The sequence below is a fragment of the Heliconius melpomene genome, chromosome 9, assembly GCF_056956725.1.
Source record: "Heliconius melpomene rosina isolate 202511_hmr_F chromosome 9, ASM5695672v1, whole genome shotgun sequence".
NCBI lineage: Eukaryota > Metazoa > Arthropoda > Insecta > Lepidoptera > Nymphalidae > Heliconius > Heliconius melpomene.
Genome location: NC_140397.1, coordinates 7,825,370 through 7,843,711, shown reverse-complemented (window position 1 = coordinate 7,843,711; position 18,342 = coordinate 7,825,370). Strand labels below are relative to the sequence as shown.

The 18,342-nt window shown below is 29.7% G+C and overlaps 1 protein-coding gene across 1 annotated transcript; it reads left to right on the top strand.

Annotated features, from left to right (window-relative positions):
* The first annotated feature begins 3,102 nt into the window (after positions 1–3,102).
* On the top strand, positions 3,103–17,859 carry Klp61F (Kinesin-like protein at 61F). The gene is made up of 20 exons (XM_085190222.1): positions 3,103–3,378; positions 4,066–4,213; positions 4,501–4,650; positions 4,896–5,114; positions 5,432–5,520; positions 6,388–6,636; positions 6,928–7,181; positions 7,492–7,721; positions 8,120–8,283; positions 8,669–8,808; positions 9,211–9,302; positions 9,544–9,747; positions 10,100–10,267; positions 10,588–10,957; positions 11,613–11,728; positions 12,234–12,365; positions 12,932–13,154; positions 13,750–13,862; positions 14,906–15,073; positions 15,661–17,859. Exons 1-20 carry the CDS (start codon positions 3,314–3,316, stop codon positions 15,778–15,780), a joined length of 3,414 nt encoding a protein of 1,137 aa, XP_085046348.1. The 5' UTR covers positions 3,103–3,313; the 3' UTR covers positions 15,781–17,859.
* Positions 17,860–18,342: the final 483 nt, after the last annotated feature.

Genomic DNA, 18,342 nt, shown 5'->3' with positions numbered 1-18,342 from the left:
CGGATAGATTGGTTCCCGTAATATAGGTTTCTAATAACTGGGAAGTCGTTTTTTTTAACTGCCCATCTACTTTAGGAACATTGCAAAACCAAAAATCATTTACAAGCTTAAAAATTTAAAACATAATAATTTACATATTACTTATTTTATATATCAGAAATATTTCGAAACTTTGGCGGACGTTCTCTCTGCCTTGCCTAGATAGCGAGACGAGAAAAAGCATGAAGATGCTGCTTATCAACTTTTATTTAAACTAAATATATCTTTATCTTCTTAGATTTTTACAGAAGTTAGAAACTTCTAAGAATATTTGACGATTATTCTAATTATTTGAAAATTAACAAATACAATTAATAATATCGTCGGCTTAGGATGTAAATTTGGTAAATATGTATTTGTTTTTTCGTTTTTATTACCATTTGAAAATGTAAAAAATACTAAATCGACCTTTATTCTTTTTTTTAGCATCACGCTGTATGTGACACACTGCAGGGTAGGAAAATGGCACCAATTTTCCGCCGAATTGCATTACGTGTTAAGTGGCGGGTCTTTACTACGACACGAGAGCGGAGGAAATGGAAAATTTTAAATATTTAATTTCCTCGAGTGTTACAATTAATTGATTTTACAAGTAAACTTTTAATCTTACTTAATAAATAATGTTTTATTTATAGAGTAGGCGTAGCTTTATCTAATAAATAGTGACCTAAGAACTACATTATATGAACTTTCACTTTTCTAGATCTGTCACGTAATCCTATACTATTCTTGTGTAATTTCTAATTGGAATTTATAAAACTATTTTTATATTTCAACCAAGTATATACTTTAAGTAAGGCTACCTATTTAAAGGACCAGCGACTCGTTCATTTAGCGATAAGGCCGCCTTTTGTACTGATTTATATGTTTCTTCCAATTTCGTGAGGTTATTTCTGGTGTACAATAAACAACAAATAAGGTCTTAAAGCTAGCGTGTATCTTGCGATACAGGGTGAAGTTGATTTATTTATTTATTTGTAATTAGTTCTGAATCAATTAACTCTATATGGCACCGCTTTACAAAACCACTCTACTTGACTACTAAGGAAATTCACTCAAAAAACTTAACTCAGATTTCATTATATATAAAAATGTAAATGTTCTTATATTATGTATTATATAGTTTTTAGCACAATTTCTGTATAACAGCCATCTGGTTATTTGGAAATTGTTTTATTTTTTTTTATTATAGGGAATACAACAAAAATGTAATAAAGCTAAGTCAAGTCAGTTCGCTGTAAAACGCGGCGTTGAGTGTTGCCACTCAACACGCAATGCCTCCAGAATTCGGCAGATGTTGGGGAACAGAGTGTCTGAGCACTAGGTTCCCTCTGCCTACCTTGCTGTGTGCGGGATATAGCGTGAAGCTGATTTAATTTATTTAATTTAATAATTTAGACGTGACTACAATTGAGTTTAATGAACAGAATAATTAGTAAAGCTATGTCGGGCAGCCGCGCTATGTACCAACATAAGCGTTTAACATACCAACATTCAACTTTTTCAACAAGAAAACTGAATTGAACCCGGACTTCATTATATTCAGTTTTTGCTGTGCTCATTACGCTATTTCCTCTGCCTCTTTCTTGGACAAAATTAAACACTCGCCGCATTAATGTTTGTAATGTTTTTGCCTGAATCCGCGTTATGGCGGGATCGTAGAGTTTTTGTGGCGGTAGCAGCGACGCCTCTTCCCAGACTCAGTGCCTAGCAAAAACTGCCGCTGCCTCGACCGCGGGAATCTTAGCAAAAAACTAACGCATCCACAATAACTAACGTCGATGAAATACTAAGTTTTTTGTGTGTTTCGCAATTTGCATCCACTGTTTTTCCTGTGTGCGATTCCGAAAACTGTTCGGGATGAATGTTGTAAAAATATTTCTGATGAAACGACGTTTGCTAACAATGGAATATATTAATTTATATTTTATATTTATATATAGGTATAAGTATATTCTTTTCATATAATATTTATATAGGCCATATATTTTTTAGCTATTGATTTCAATCTATGGATGTAGTAGGTGTGTTGTATTGTCTATGAGTATGGGAATATAATAGTCACAATTATCTACTTATATTGTTTACTTCTTTTATTTCAATATTTTGTTTTTGTTTCTTTATACCTATGTAGGTACACATTAATACGTTCTGTAAAGCTATCAATATCTGTCAGTATATAATCATATTAGAATCTTATTAGAAATATCATTTCAATTATGTTCTTCACTTGATTTAATAATGTAATTATTTGTAGGGACTAATAAGACAATTAACTCTAAAGATAAAAGAATATTGGAAGGCGAAAATCTGCGTTTATCTGTTTTATAATTACATTTATGCAATTCGAACCCACAACCGGTACCAAGAAGGCAATAGAGAGCATAATTATATTATACAAAGATATTCGAATTTATTTTACAATAAAAGTATAACAATTAAATTGTGATTAATAAGAGATTATACATAAACTGAAATATCTAGCCTAAAGTTTACTTCCGCCATCTAGCGGAAGTAAAATTTATACGAATTTATTCTATTTTAATTATTAATTCTTCTAAACTCGAAGAAAACCAATGGAGAAGAATTTATGAAGATTAAACAAATATTATAAAAAAAATAAATCCATTTTTAACATCAATCATTTATTTCACATAGGCCGCTCGTTTTAAGCTTCTATTAAAATAATATATGTTATAAGTTATTTAACAGAAATTTTCTGTTCATATATGTATTTTTGATTTATTAGTAAAAATTAAAACTTAAATAATTTTATATTATAACCAGCAAATTAATAATTTATATATTATTTTAGCCATATCAGCTACATAAAATTTTATTCAAACATTTAAATTACCTTTTACGATAAAATCGATGTTTAATTAGTTTCGAATAAAAAATCGATTTAATAAAAAAAGTATATGTTTTAAAATTAATTATACTTAAACATAAAAATATCAGATAAGTTTATATAAGATATAAAATATTAATATTTAATAATAAATAACGACCTAATTTGTTACAGATCAATATTTTGGTTTAACTATCTGATTAGAAACTGACGTTTTTATTTTTCTTAATATGGCAACTCGATCAGAATAGTAAATTTGAATTTGCTTGAACGCCTAATTTTGTAACGACTTACTCAAACAGTCAACGGATAGTGTTGATGATTTTTTATAAAAATTAAGGCATTTTTATATTTTTGTGATTTTAAAACTAAATAACTTTTGTGTATTTGTGTTGTGAATTGTTTTATGTGTGTACCATCAAAATGACGTCCGAAAAAGGATGCAGAAAAGAAAAAAATCAAAACATCCAAGTGTTTGTAAGGCTAAGGTAAGGTGTTTGCTATATAAAATGCAATTTAATATGATAAAAATGTGTATTCTCTAATAAAAGGATTATTTATTGTAAAAAAGTTAAAATTTCTTAATTAAAAGATTATAGTTATCCATTTTTGTCTTTAAAAAATATGTCGTTAAGTCATAGCTATCTTGATATAGTAAGAAAATTTAAGAAGCTTGTGTGTAAAATATAATTCCCTTATTATTTGACACCTGAAACTTATACGTAACATGTATATCTCTAGAAAACTTTAGAAGCAGGTACTACTTAAAAATCTTTTTAAATTGTGAAATAATAACTATCTGTGTCTATATTCACAACTTTACATTATAATTTTTTTACAATGTTTGAAACATCTTAAATTTGTTATGAAACTAAATGGAATATCAATAGCTTTTTTAGCTTCCTTCTGGAGTACAGAGAAAGAGTAAAAATAGGTAACATAGTGTCACAACACTTCATACCCCATGTACCAAAATATCAAAATACTGGATATTGAGTGGTAGAGCTTAACACCATAGTCTTGTGACCACGAGTGAAAAAAATACAATAATCCATTCCTTTAAGTGATAATTGAGTCAATAACACTAACATTTTCAGTCAGATACTGTGCCACTCTGCCAGCAACATCCTCAACTATTAATAGACAATTTATATTACTATTTTTATTATATGTAGGCCTCTGAACCAAAGGGAGCGTGACATAAAATCTTTGGGTGTAGTGGAAGTTACAAATGGACGGGAAGTAGTGGTTCGTCAATCTCACCAGAGCATGCACAATAAGAGATTTACATTTGACCGAGCTTTCCCACCACATTCTAAACAGGTATGTTTCTTTTTTTTATTTATTTTCTTTAAATACCTTCTATATTAACTATGATAAGTAGAAAGAATCTAGTGTAAAGAACCTAACAGAAGAACAACCACAAATGTTTCTTTTAAGCTTGCTTGAGAGATAAAACTATAAAAGAAACTTTTTGAGTACTCTAAAGATTTGAATACTCTATTTAGTATTTTCCATTAATTTTAGTGGAGAAACCTCAAGCTAAACTTTTACATTACATTTTAAATATATATAAACTATAAACATTCTCCCAATATATTTTTTTCTAGGTTGAAGTATACCAAGAAGTTGTCAGTCCTCTAATTGAAGAAGTTTTAGCGGGATACAACTGCACTGTATTTGCATATGGACAAACAGGCACTGGAAAAACTCATACTATGGTCGGTGAAGCTGCAAATAATGAAACTACATGGCAATCTGTAAGAGTTTTTAAAGTTTTCTATATAGATAAAAGAGTTAAACTAGCTTTTCAAGTCACATACATACTGTACGTTTTTGTTCTTCTTTCTCTTGCTTTTTGGCATCTTCTTCATATGGAACTAACATTTAAAAAAATAGTAAGTGAATTTCACTTACTATTCCATAAAAATAATTATATATTTTTTTATCATCACTTATAAGGTTTAAAATTGAAAAAAAATCAATAATATATTTTACTTTCTAGGATCCTCTAGCAGGCATAATACCTAGAGCTCTAAGCCAACTATTTGATGAACTCCGCATATCAAACACCGAATATACTGTCCGGGTGTCTTACTTGGAACTTTATAATGAAGAACTATTTGACTTGCTTTCTACTTCTGAAGATAATAGTAAACTGAGAATATATGAAGATGTTACTAGGAAAGGTGCTAATATTGTGAATGGATTGGAGGAGATTACTGTAAGTTTTGAACAGTAATTAATTTTTCAAGTCAGTGATTTTTGTTACTTATTTAATTACAGCAATGTCTGACTGAGAATATGACAGTTGTGGGTTCAACTCCCATTTGGGGGAAAGAATTATTTTCATTCCCTGTCTCTTATAAGTGGACAACACAGCATTCTGTTCAGCTACTCAGTCATTATGTATCGAAGATAGGGTCGAAAGTGAACTTGGTTCCCTCTGCCTACCACACAATATGAAATGAGATATAAGACCATGACTCTAAAAAAACATTAAATATTTAATTTGTATACATATTTACTATTTTCTTATAGGTGTACAATAAAAATGAAGTGTATAAGATAATGGGGCAAGGACAGGAAAGGAAAAGAGTTGCCTCAACTCTAATGAATGCTCAATCCAGGTAATATATTATTTAATATGTTATTACAATTTTTTTTTTTCATAAATATTTAAATAAAATTTTATTTATATGATATTGCAGCAACCAGTCAATTAACGTGAAAACAACTTAGTAAGTTTTAAAGAATTAAATCATGTTTTAATTAGTATTGTTCTCTTCAAATTTGTATTCTATTTAGAAACATTACTTTTAAGTAAATATATTTTATATAATTTACATTGGTTTCTGCAATAACCATTTTATTTATATTTGTTTTTTTTTAGTAGACCTAGAGTATGAATTAATAAGATTATACTATCACATATATTAAAAAATGCAAAAATTTAATTGTAAACATATTATATAGAAATTTCATTATACATTTTTTGTGTTTATCCTTATCACTAATTTGTATTATATTTCTTCAATAATTGCTATATAAGAATTTTACTTTAATTTTAATCCTATTTATAAAATAAGTAAATTGGAGAAACTTTTTACTTATTAATCTATATATATAAAAGGACATGTTCTCACTGACTGAGGTAAGACGCACGCACAGCCGTATCCGCTGTGCGTAGAAACGTGAAATTTGTACAGATGTTTATTTTTAACCCTAAAGGGATGAAATAGGGGTAGAAAGTTTGTATGAAAAAAAATTTAATCGGCACCGATTTTTATAAGATTTGAAAATTAGATTCTTAAAAGTATTTCATTGAACATGTGTTTCATGGTTTTCTAGAATTCACCCCCATAAGGGTACAAATAAGAGTTTGAAAGTTTGTATGGAAAAATCTTTAAATTGCCACAACCGCAATTGGGTACAAATAAGCAGGCGAAGCTGCGCGCGTCCGCTAATTAACTATAATAATAAATATTCCTTTACAGCCGCTCCCACACAGTATTCACTATAGTAGTACATATGAAGGAGAACAGTCCTGAAGGTGAAGAGTTAGTAAAAATAGGGAAACTGAACTTGGTCGACTTGGCTGGATCAGAAAATATAAGTAAAGCTGGCTCAGATAACCCAGCTAAGAAAGAAAGGGCCAGAGAGTGTGTTAATATAAACCAAAGCTTACTGACTCTCGGTAGGGTTATAACTGCGTTGGTGGAACGGCATCCCCATATACCCTACAGGTAAGGAAAATATTTTTAATTATTAGATAGATACGAGAAAAAAGGAAAAGACTTTTAGTTTTTTAGATTGTTTGCTTCAAGAAAATTGTTGAATCTTAAACAAAACTTTAAAAAATGGTTAAATAGTACTTCACTATTATCTTATGCCTTTCAACTATAATCTATAATAAAAAATATTACTCTATACATGTATAAGTATTTGATAAGATCATGTTGATTTTTGTTATAAAAGAATTATGTTTTCTCATGATTTTGTTACTTTTAAACTCTATTTTTTTTTCTTTATTCCAGAGAATCTAAACTAACAAGAATATTACAAGAATCTCTAGGTGGCAGAACTAAAACCTCAATCATAGCAACCATTTCCCCTGGACACAAAGATTTAGAAGAAACAATGAGTACGTTGGAATATGCAAACCGAGCTAAGAACATTCAGAATAAACCTGAAGTTAATCAGAAAATGACAAAGAAAGCTATTTTGAAGGACTATGCGGAGGAGATTGACAGGTTGAAAAGAGATTTATATGCTGCTAGAGAGAAGAATGGTTAGTTTTTTTAAGCTTTTTCATTATTTTCGAAGTCCTTTTCTTTTTATTTTTGTGGTTAAAAGGAAAAAATATAAGACTGCTTTTTTCCCTCTTCAGAATTTCTAACAGTGATATTCTGTTAATTAGTGAAAATTATTTTTTTATCTGATCATCAGAACTTTTTTCTATTTTACATTTGAGTTTATAACTTGCTTGAATTTGTTTTATTTTCAAAAATACATGGATAAATAAAATATATTTTTGGAATGTTTTTTTATATATTATACACTAAAATTTTGCATTAAAATATAAAATAAAAATTTTGCAGGTGTCTATCTAGCAAATGAAACGTTCACCGACATGACACTAAAACAAGAAGAACAAAGAAAGGAGATACAAGAACTACTCCTCAAAAAGAGAACTATGGAGGAAGAAAAAGAAAAAATGGAGACTGTCTTCTCAGAATTACACTGCCGATTGGAATTTAAAGACAAGTGTTTGGAAAAAACTGAGCAGAAACTACAGAATACGAAAACTGAATTGGTTAATACATTTAATGTGAGTGGGTTTTTGATATTTTATAGCGTTGAGTTTCACTACTCAATCAGTTGATGTCTCGAACTCAGGCAGTGCCTGGCGAATGGAGTGACCCAAGATTCTCTCTGCTCTATAATAAAAATGGTATTGAAATTTTTAAAACCTAACCCTAACTGTTTAAATAGACTAAGTCAATTGAATCCCGGAATGGGGACTATTTTAGAGTACAATAAATCATTTGTTTTAAATGGGGTTATTTCCTAAAATCAAATTTTTAATTTTTTAGGCAATTATCATATTTTTTTTTTATTTTGTTTTGTTTTAAGGAACTAAACCCAACACCTTATTTTTGTCTGCCTTAAGAGTTTCGATTTCTTTTCCAAAAAACACAACAATAAATTAAATAAACTAAATTCCAGAAACTAAAATCAACAAAGCAGCAGTACGAAGAGCAATGTCACCTAGTGTCGCGTCACTCCGCAACAGAGAACACGCTTTCCTCGCAAGCACAAGCCTTAATAAAGGCGGCGGACATGGCCGCTACAGACGCAGCTATATTATTACATAGCGTTGATAAGAGAAAGTGAGTATTTTAAAATAAGTAACTTGGCTCTCTGCTTTCATTTGAAGCACTAATTTGTCGGGCCTTTTCCGAGATTTATATTGTTTTAGTTGCTGTTAGTGAAATAGACAAAGAAGGTAAAGCGATTAATATTTTGGCCTTATCAGTATAAGCACTAAATTAATGGAGCAGATATTGTTGAACAGTATTGATAAAAGGAATATCTCAGGAGTGAAAAAATATCTGTAATAAGAAAATTTAAGATAAAAAAAACGTTTTTTACTTTGTCTTCCAGACCAGAAGGAGAATAAGAAACATTTTTCAATATAAACATTCCTTCGAATGAATATCAAACCCAAAATCACCTTCATTAACACATTTAATATATTTTTATTTTGTTTTATAGATCTGTGGAATCAACAAACTTAGAAATTACAAAAACATATCGCGATGTTTCTTCGCAACACAGAAGTAACCTGACTTTCGGCACTGACAATCTTGTCAGTGCACTGACACAGGCGTTGGGCGACTTTCAGAACAATTTAGGTAAGTTTTTTTTTTCATTCACTTTTTTCACGTTAGAATGCATTACCCAATTTTTGCAGAGAGTGGTGGATCAACGCTTTAGTTTGTCTTTCTGTCAGAGAGAAAAAAAAAATGTTTCCCCGAGTGGGAATCGAACCTATAGCCATTCCGTTTATAGTCAGTAAGAGATTCAGATGAACTGCCCCACAAATGTCAACTGAAGTGATGTTGTATATATGATAAAAACCACAGTGAATGAAAATATTAAATGTTTTATTTCCTTGAGTGGGAATTGAACCCTCAACTTGTGGCTTTTACATTTGCACGCTTATTCCACTGTGCCAGGACTGACCTCAATATTAATTAAAGATAATCTATGATTTTTATTGTTTTCTTACATAGATTTTTTGTTATGTTTTTTAGAATCGTATACCAATGATAGTACGCAAAAGCATGCGCAAAACAAAGAGAAACTTGACATGATGGTGCAACAAACTATGGATACTATGAATAAGGTAATTTTTTTTTAAATTATATTATTACTTGTGGCTGCCCTCGATTTCGTTTGCGTAATGTATGCGACTTTAAAGCACATTTATTTATAGATCTCATATCTTTTTTGACATACCCCATCGTAATCTGGAAGGAATATATATTCCAAATTTTAGCGTTCTACACCGCGTAGTTCTGTGTTTTTATTTCATCAATTAATCAGTAATGGAGGAATATAATATATAAAATATTTTGTCCTTTAAGGTGACAGCAATAAAGATGGCCATGCAAGAAGAAATAGCAACTGCTTCACAAACTCAATCTGCCCAATTCATACAATTAATGAACGCGAAAAATGAAAAAGTTCAGAATATTCTCGATAAGTTTGCGGCATGTGTACAAAATTGTTTGGAAAAAGCTGGACAAGCTGACCTAAGCTCGAAAATACAGAAATTTCTTGGTATCTGGGTAAGTCTATAGTTATAACACACAACAATTACAGTATGCACAATAATTATCGCTCTAAAACAATACTATTGTAATGATATATTCCAATAGTATTGTTTTAGAGAGATTAGCTTAAAAAATATTTAATTTATTTTTTATTTTTATATTTTATTTGTTTTTTAATTATTAAATTTTTAAATGTATTGTTAATTATGATTTAATAAGCGTATTTGTTACATTTTGTGTTATCCACACTTAGGAAAGAAAAATAAATACTTATATAGAAGACAAACTTTGCTTCAAATCCCACTCAATTCCAATTTATATACATTTTCCAAATAATAATAATAATAAACTAACACACAATTTTCAGCGTTCCAACACAACATGCAACATATTATCTTTACACAAGTCCCACTATGACTATGACAAAAGAGTTCAAAGTGTATCATCTAAATTGATTCACGAAGCCAGCGAAGAACATGGACGGAGATGTCAAGTTACTTCCCAATTAAATGAGAATGTTGAAAGGAAAATGGCTGTAAGTTGTTCTTTCTAACAAACTTCTGTAAGAAAAGGAGGTTATCAATTTGACTTTGTGCCAAGTAAAAGAAACATGTTTAGTAATTTTTTTTAATATTGTTGTAAAGTTGATTTAGTGTGTTAATCAACTTCAAAGTAAAAGTAAAATTTATTTTTTACTTTTTAGTTCTGTTGTTTGAAGTCAGTTTCTTTTTTTTATAATTTTTATTTTTAAAACTTGTAATTTGTAGTGTTTTAAACATTCGACGATGTGCAATTTTCACTTCACCTTACATATAATCTTATATATTTATATTACTTTTTATTTTTATCATTCAGGCTATTCTAGAGGAAAAACAACAAATAGACAAACATATAACAGAACAACTAACAAACATACAAAACGAAAAAGAAGAGTCTGAGGACAGACTCAGAAAATGGGCTGAAGAAGAAATAAAACGTATCGAAAACCATGTTAAATCTGAAAGAAACTTTCTAGAAAACAAGATGCAGAAGAAAATAATTGATTTAGATGCACAAAGAAGTATATTTGAAAATAAAATCTCTAAAGATATTGAGTGGTTCAAGAATTTATTGAAAGTGAATGAAGAAGAGAATGAGAAATCAGCATTGGATTTGGAAAGAGTGAAGAACGAATTGGAGCTATGTGTAGGCGATTTGAATATACTACACGAAAAATATAAAACTTGTAAGTTTTATTTATATATCTTACTATAGAATTTATAGTTTTATTTTTTAGCTTCACATATATAGTAGATATCTCGCATATAGTAGCTTAGGCAGAGAATCTAGTGTTAAGACACTGCTCCTCAAGCGCCGCCTAATTTTTTAACTTCGCGTTTCTACTTGTTACCTACTCCAGGAAATGATAATTTTTTTGAAATGTTTTTGAATCAGTCAGTTTATTTGCTACTATTATAATAAAATAGTAACTCAGTTCAGTTATACCGATTCGCTATTATCCGGACTATCAACCGCAATAATTATTATACACAACCTACTACAATGAAAACTAAGATAATTTATATGTACGTCAATATTACTTCCAAAATTTAAAGTATTTGTAAAAAAAATTTGTGGTGGTAGCTTTTTGTTGACATGTACATTCGACGATGCAAAAGTGCTTTTATAGTTTATTTGAATAAAGAATAATTTGAATTTGTACACATATTTATGCTGACTGCAATCATCCTGTTTGCTTACAACTTCATCCCAAAGTGGTACAGTGGCTACAGTGGCACACTGATTGTTGGATGAATAAAGTATTTTCAGCAAGGCGTTTAATTCCGTCGCCTCACATTAAAAAATCAATTTATCATAATATTTTAATGTATTTTTTTCAGATAGCATTAGTTTATCTGATCAGTTAGAAAACTTAGGCGAGAGCACTGTAGCTGTTGCTGATAAAGTTAAAACGAAACTTGTGAAGGAGATTAAACAAACTCAATCTCATATCCAGGTGTGTTTCTTTATTTTCATTTCATTATTCGTACTTAGTGTTAAAAATGAAAATAATGTTATATCCTTATCCTTTTAATCCTACCCCAGAGAGGAAATCGAACCCACAACCAGTGTTTCATTATGTGGCTAAAACTTTTAAGAGTTGTCATATTATTCTTATATTTTAAAATAAATAATCATTAAAATTATATTGAATAGAGACATTTAGCATATTTAATGCATACCATTTCAACTTTTTTGGACAGAGGACTGACAACATTTTTGTATAAATTACGTATAATTATTATCAGTTAAATATAAACTTAATATGTTTTATAATTTAACTATTACCAATTTGCCATTAAATGACTGAATTATTCTATGTTGTCCTAAATATTTATACCATAAAAATATCAAACGTGTACCTATCGACGAAGCCTAATTTCCTAATTTTCATTTTTTTAAATCAGATTTATATATTAATTTTTTTCATTGATATCTAATTAATATATATATTATTTCAGTCTGAATCCAGTGCTCTTTTAGAAGAAAACAAACAAACTATGACAAATCTAGAAGAAGAATTCAGGAGATTCATTGGAAGTATAGAACAGTATTGCCAAAGAAGTATGGAGTCCATTGTCCAGGAAGTTGATGTAAGTAAATCTATAGGTTTAGATCGTTACTTTTCTTGAGATTCACGCTTTATCCCGCATATAGTAGGTTAGGCAGAGATAACCTAGTGTTAAAGCACTTCACCACTATATTACGCAACATTATTAAAATAGTAATAATGAATTATTTATTAAACTAATATTTCTGTTCGCTACACCGTTCACCGATCGCGGACTCGACACGACGCGTTGTTGCGAGTTGGTAGTTGTGTGTCGTGACTCGTGACGTCATACAACTTTCGTAGTTTTATATTGATTAATTTCGTAAATAGGAACATAAATAGGATTAAAAATAGAATTAGTGTGTTGTGTGATGTAAATTTGTAAAGACATTCCATTGCCCACTTTCCTCCGAATTCTGGAGGCATTGCGTGTTGAGTGGCGAAACTCAATGCCGCGGTTTGCCTCGACACCAGAGCGAAAAAATGGAAATTTAAATAAATATTGCATCTCCTCGAGTGGGGATCGAACCCACGACCAGTCGATTTTACAGTACACTTTGTGCCCCTGTACTACTAGCCTCTAATTACTTAATCTATTATTTACAGATAAATTCCTCATCGTCAATCCAAAACCTATCTAGCATATCTACCACGACTGCCACACTGTCTATCACAAGTCAGTCCCACTCTGACACTCAGAAACACACATTAAATATAATTCAGCGGCAGACTGAACAGTTTTATAATGGACTTAGGGAAGAGGTGTCGAGAATGGAAGAATTGGAAGCTAGGTGTCTCAATCAGGAATACGCAGTGTATTGTCCATCTGGTATGTATTTTTTTTATATATTAAAATAGTCCCGCTGAGTTTCTTGCGCCGGTTCATCTCAGATCTGAGGCAGTTACTTTAGTGAACTGGTGATAAATTATTTGACGTTCAAAACATTAAACATCTAACTTATTTAAAAATAATACCATTTTTTGACTTACACTTTTTAGATTTGGTGGATTTGACTTTAAAGTTATTTTTAGTTGTCATCTTTGCATAAAAAACAAAATGAGTATAATATAACATTTGTTTACTTTTTGGGAAGATATAATTGGGTTATTTTTCTAAATATTTTTTTCTCATATCAACACAAAATGCGACACTACCTTAAATATCAATATGTGTAAATCATTATCTTTGATATCCCTATGTGGTATACAGATGAAGCAATTAAGTACGGTGGCAGGTTCTCACCTGTCTAGTAAAATTTACTTGAGACGGGTGAGACTTGCTCTGATTGAAGTTGTTGAGGAAAGTAAGGAAGAAGGAAGTTCATTGAAGAATGTGTGGTAGCAAATTGTGTGGTAACGTAACTAAGCTATAAAAAAAAAAGTAAATAAATTATTATTTTTAATTAAATATTTTTTTATTTTAGGTAATACCCCAGTGCGAGCCGAATACAAGTATCCTAGGACACTAGCGGCCACCTCACCCCACGAGCGTATTCTAGCCAAATTTAGAGAAATGAGACAGAACTGTGTTGATGATGTATGTATTATTTTTTATACGTAGAGACAGAGAATCCAGTGTTAAAACACTGTTCTCTTTAATTAAATTTTAGTATTATTATTGGTGTCATGGCACAGATGCATTCCTTATTTGCATACAAATTTTCAATAGCAACATATAAAATTTTACTAAGTTTTAAATAATTGTAATATCACAAAAAAATATCAATTGTTTCTTATAAGCTTTCTACTATATTCTAATTTATATACAAATTAATTAATTTATTTATTTATATTTTAGGGAAACACACAGAATACAAAATACACAAACATTACAAATTTAAAAGATGACACACCATCCAATTAAGTTTCCACATACAATTTATAGATACAATCAATAAATAAATAAATTAAGTATTTTTCTTTCTTAAATGTGGAATAACACTTTAAAAATGATAAAAATATATACAAATTTTCTATTAAATAAAATTTTATAAAACACGCCCATGTACAGTCAGCCTATATAATATTTAATATGCGGAATACAAGGTCACTGTGTGTTCTATACATACGACATACGCCGCTCTCTACTATACAATACGGTCAATAAGTCATTCCCGTCTTGATATTAGATTTTCTTAAGTTATGCATAATATTTTCAACTCAAGTTTTTCTGAATAATCAAAAGTAAGGCAATCTTACCATCTTAAATCTGGGCAGCAATCTACAGCTAACTCCAGCGGCTACGACTTGTTAACCATATTATATGTTTGCGTTGTGTGGGGGTTCTAGGGGTAGTGGGTACTCAAATAATCCTTATGTAGGTATCTAAAATATGCATTTTGGGCAGAATTCCACGCGTACCTTTATTATAAAGTTGAAGTTAAACTATACCAAGTTTAAAAAATCTCATATCTCCAAAATTGATTACTTTGAAAGTTAAATAATATTTTAAAAAAAATTTTTAAGTGTTATTCGACACTAAACGTAAAACGTAGCGGGATTTGAACCCGCGTCTCTTAGACTGCTTCCAAGAAGATTTTTATATGTTATCTTAATAAGTAAATAACATATTTTTTCCAGGATTGCGTCCTTATAGAGAATGACAATGAGCCACGTAGTGACACCGAGTCCACAGTGTCTGAGGATTCCGCGGTGTTCGCGGCCCCCTCTCCCCCTGCACGCGACCCAGCGTCGAACCCCATACCCATGGTCAAGTGTACGTCTGAAACTGATATTTATTTGAAGAGGGTAAATTTTTCTAATACTTATACAATAATACAAATACTAATATAATATTTTCTAGCAATGTCTTGAAATTTCGCGGAAAATGGGACATGTAGCGTCTTAATGGTTCCCTATATCTACATTTGCGGAATACAGCATAAATACAATACAGCTAGCTATAAAAATATATATACTACAACTATAAACGTTATACGTGTTAGGTGTATAGTTGAAAGCTATGCGATATAAAAGGCTGTGATTTTATAAATTTCCAAAAAGAACTGCGATATTTTATATCATTTTGTTATTATAAATCTATATCTTTTAATAGGATGAATCAAATTGAAAATATTTTGAATAATTAAATATTTTAGTGTCTTAATGGGAACAGAGTGTTAAAACAATTCTGTTTTCCACTTCCAGCCGAATTCTAGAGACATAACATATTGAATTGGCGGAACTGAGCGTCGCGCTTTGCCATGTTACCAAAGCTAGAGAAACGAAAATATTTTATATTTCAATTCCTCGAGTGGGAATCAAACTAAACAAACGCGTTTACAGTCGCCACGACTGTCGTCTTATTTATACTTGTTTTTTTTTTATTATTTCAGCGGCGACAAGAACAAAACAGCAAAGAAAATGTAAACAGATCGATGTCATTCAAGAAACCCTCAAAACTACCAGCCCCTGCTTCACACAAGAAACCATTAGTTGAAAGAAACGACAATTGACATAAAAAAAAATATTTAATGCAATTTATATAAAATGTATATAGTGAATAATGTTTGAAAAGGACATATTGCGGTTGTGGGGGCAGCGGCATAGTGTCTGACTAAACGCGACGGTTTTCAGTTTGATTCCAATTTCGAGATATGAATTATTTTATCTTTTCGTCGCTCTGGTGACAAGACAAAAAGTGTATATGGAATGCTTATTAAAAGTTATAATAATTAATTATCTTGACATAAGATAATTCATTATTATAACTTTTAATAAACATTCCATGTTACTTTGAAGGTGAAAGTCGGTAAGTAATTTCTGAATAAATATATTTTTTACTTCAATGTTTTTTATATCTACACTTTATTAGTTAAGAACAAAAAAAAAATCTATATACAGGTGGAAGAGGCAGTGCTCCTTTTACTGAAATTGCATATAGGGTAAAATATTTCAAACCCAGAGCTAAAGAAATTAACCAAGGTACCTCAACAGTTTGGACGTAGGATTTTTTTTTCATTTTACAAATTTTATCCATAACTATTTCGTGTGACGTTGCCGCTTTGACAGGTAAATGTGTGCATGTTTATGTTATACTTTACAAATGGCGTTTTATATTAAAATTTTCATTTTTGGGAATTATTTTTACCTGAACTATATTAGGCTTTAGAGTAGTTAAAACTGGTTTCATTTAAAGTGGTGCTAACATTCCACTCTGTATATTAAGCAGTGTGTGCTAGTGGCCTAGCCTTTGTTTCATTTTCCTTATTGCTGGTTCAAATCCAAATTGGATGCTTTTGTTTATTCTGTGTATGCAGAAATCAGAGTTTTTTCAAATTGTAAATTGCTAATGTATAAATTATCCTTAAAAAACTTTTTGTTATGGTTACTGTAAACATTTTACTTTCAAACTTTTTTTTACTTTTTCTTTCCTATATCGTTAAAATGGTGAATAATTAAATACTATTTTATTTAAACGTTCTAATTATATTATGTTTGTCTGGTAGCGGCATATTGTCCGCCAATTGTACTATTTTAAATTTGATAAGTCTACAGTATATTTAAAAAAATATGCCAAAAACATAAAATCATTATTTAATTATAAAAGTATGCTTTAAATCCACCGAAATGGCCTTATTTAAGTTAGTATATTATAAATTAGATTACAATAAATGTTTAATTGAAGAAAAACCGTCTTGTACAATAAAAATGTTATTAAACTATGTCATAAAATTAGCGTTGAGTCATGTTAATGATATATAACGGTATCAATGGACAATTACATAAATACGAGTGTTTCGCTCGCGGCTTCGCCCGCTCACACTACATATGAGTATTACCAATATACACTTAGAACTTTCATTGAACGATTCAATTTTAATGCGATTTAAACTAATGGAGTGGTTGAAGTGGATTAGATATTTTTTTTTATATTTGTGTAAAACATTTGCTTGTGAGTGTACCGAATAAAGAAAATATTAATAATTTTAAACATATTTAAAAGTTTTTTTTTCTAAATTCGACGTGTATTTTGACTCTATTTTTACATATCGTCTGCTTAGAGTGTAAACCTGCTAAATCCATTTTTTGTTTTTTTTTTCGTTATATATTTTTTTACACCATTCGGAAATACAAAAAAAATGCCAATTTCATCTTTATTTTATTTCGCTTTTTGTGTAGTAGAGAATACAAATCAATTTTCGAAATTTTAAAACCTGATAATACATGCATACTCATAGTTTTTTTAAAGACGTGTTTTTGTCTCCCCTGCTTTAATTTGCATAATAGGCTGTAAGCAGGTCTATACTCTAATCCTACGATATACAACTTCCTCTTTGCTTATTTATCTAGTAGTGAAAACCGTATTAACATCGGCTACCTAGATTGAAAGATATAAGAATCCACATTCAAATCCAAAGTCTTCATTTTGTAGGACTTTTCAGTATTTTGATTAATAATAAAAAAGGATAAAGAATTTATGTACTGATGTTTTTTGTAATATTTTTGAAGTTTTTGCAAACTTGTAACATATATTTAATATAATATACATTTAGTGTAATTGTGATTTGATTATAATAAACATAAGCACTAGATTTGTTTTATTCTTTTATACTCTTACGAATTCTGATTCAGGAGAATATATATTTCAATTATTCTAATTTTTCACGGTTTCGTGATGCGGCGTTGGGTTCCGCCTTTTAACACGTATTATCTTAAATTTAAGTTTTTACACCGTAACACATGAGAAGATTAAAATTCTCATCGATTTTTTGAATATATAGATACAAAAAATATAATTCTTTTTTGGTAAATATGAAGGTAATTCAAAAAATAATAATTTTCTTTTTAATTTTTATTAGAAGACTAAGTACATTGTACAGTACAGTACTATATTCTATTTAAAATAATTTATAAATGCTTTTATTCTATTCCACTTGAAAGAATGAAGTGAAAGTTTAAAATAAAATTAATATTTACATTTCTAACAATTTAAATATGTAAATAAATGTTCGATGCCATAGCCTTTATATATATTAATTAAATACTAGATAACTTTACTGTTTGGTTTATAAATT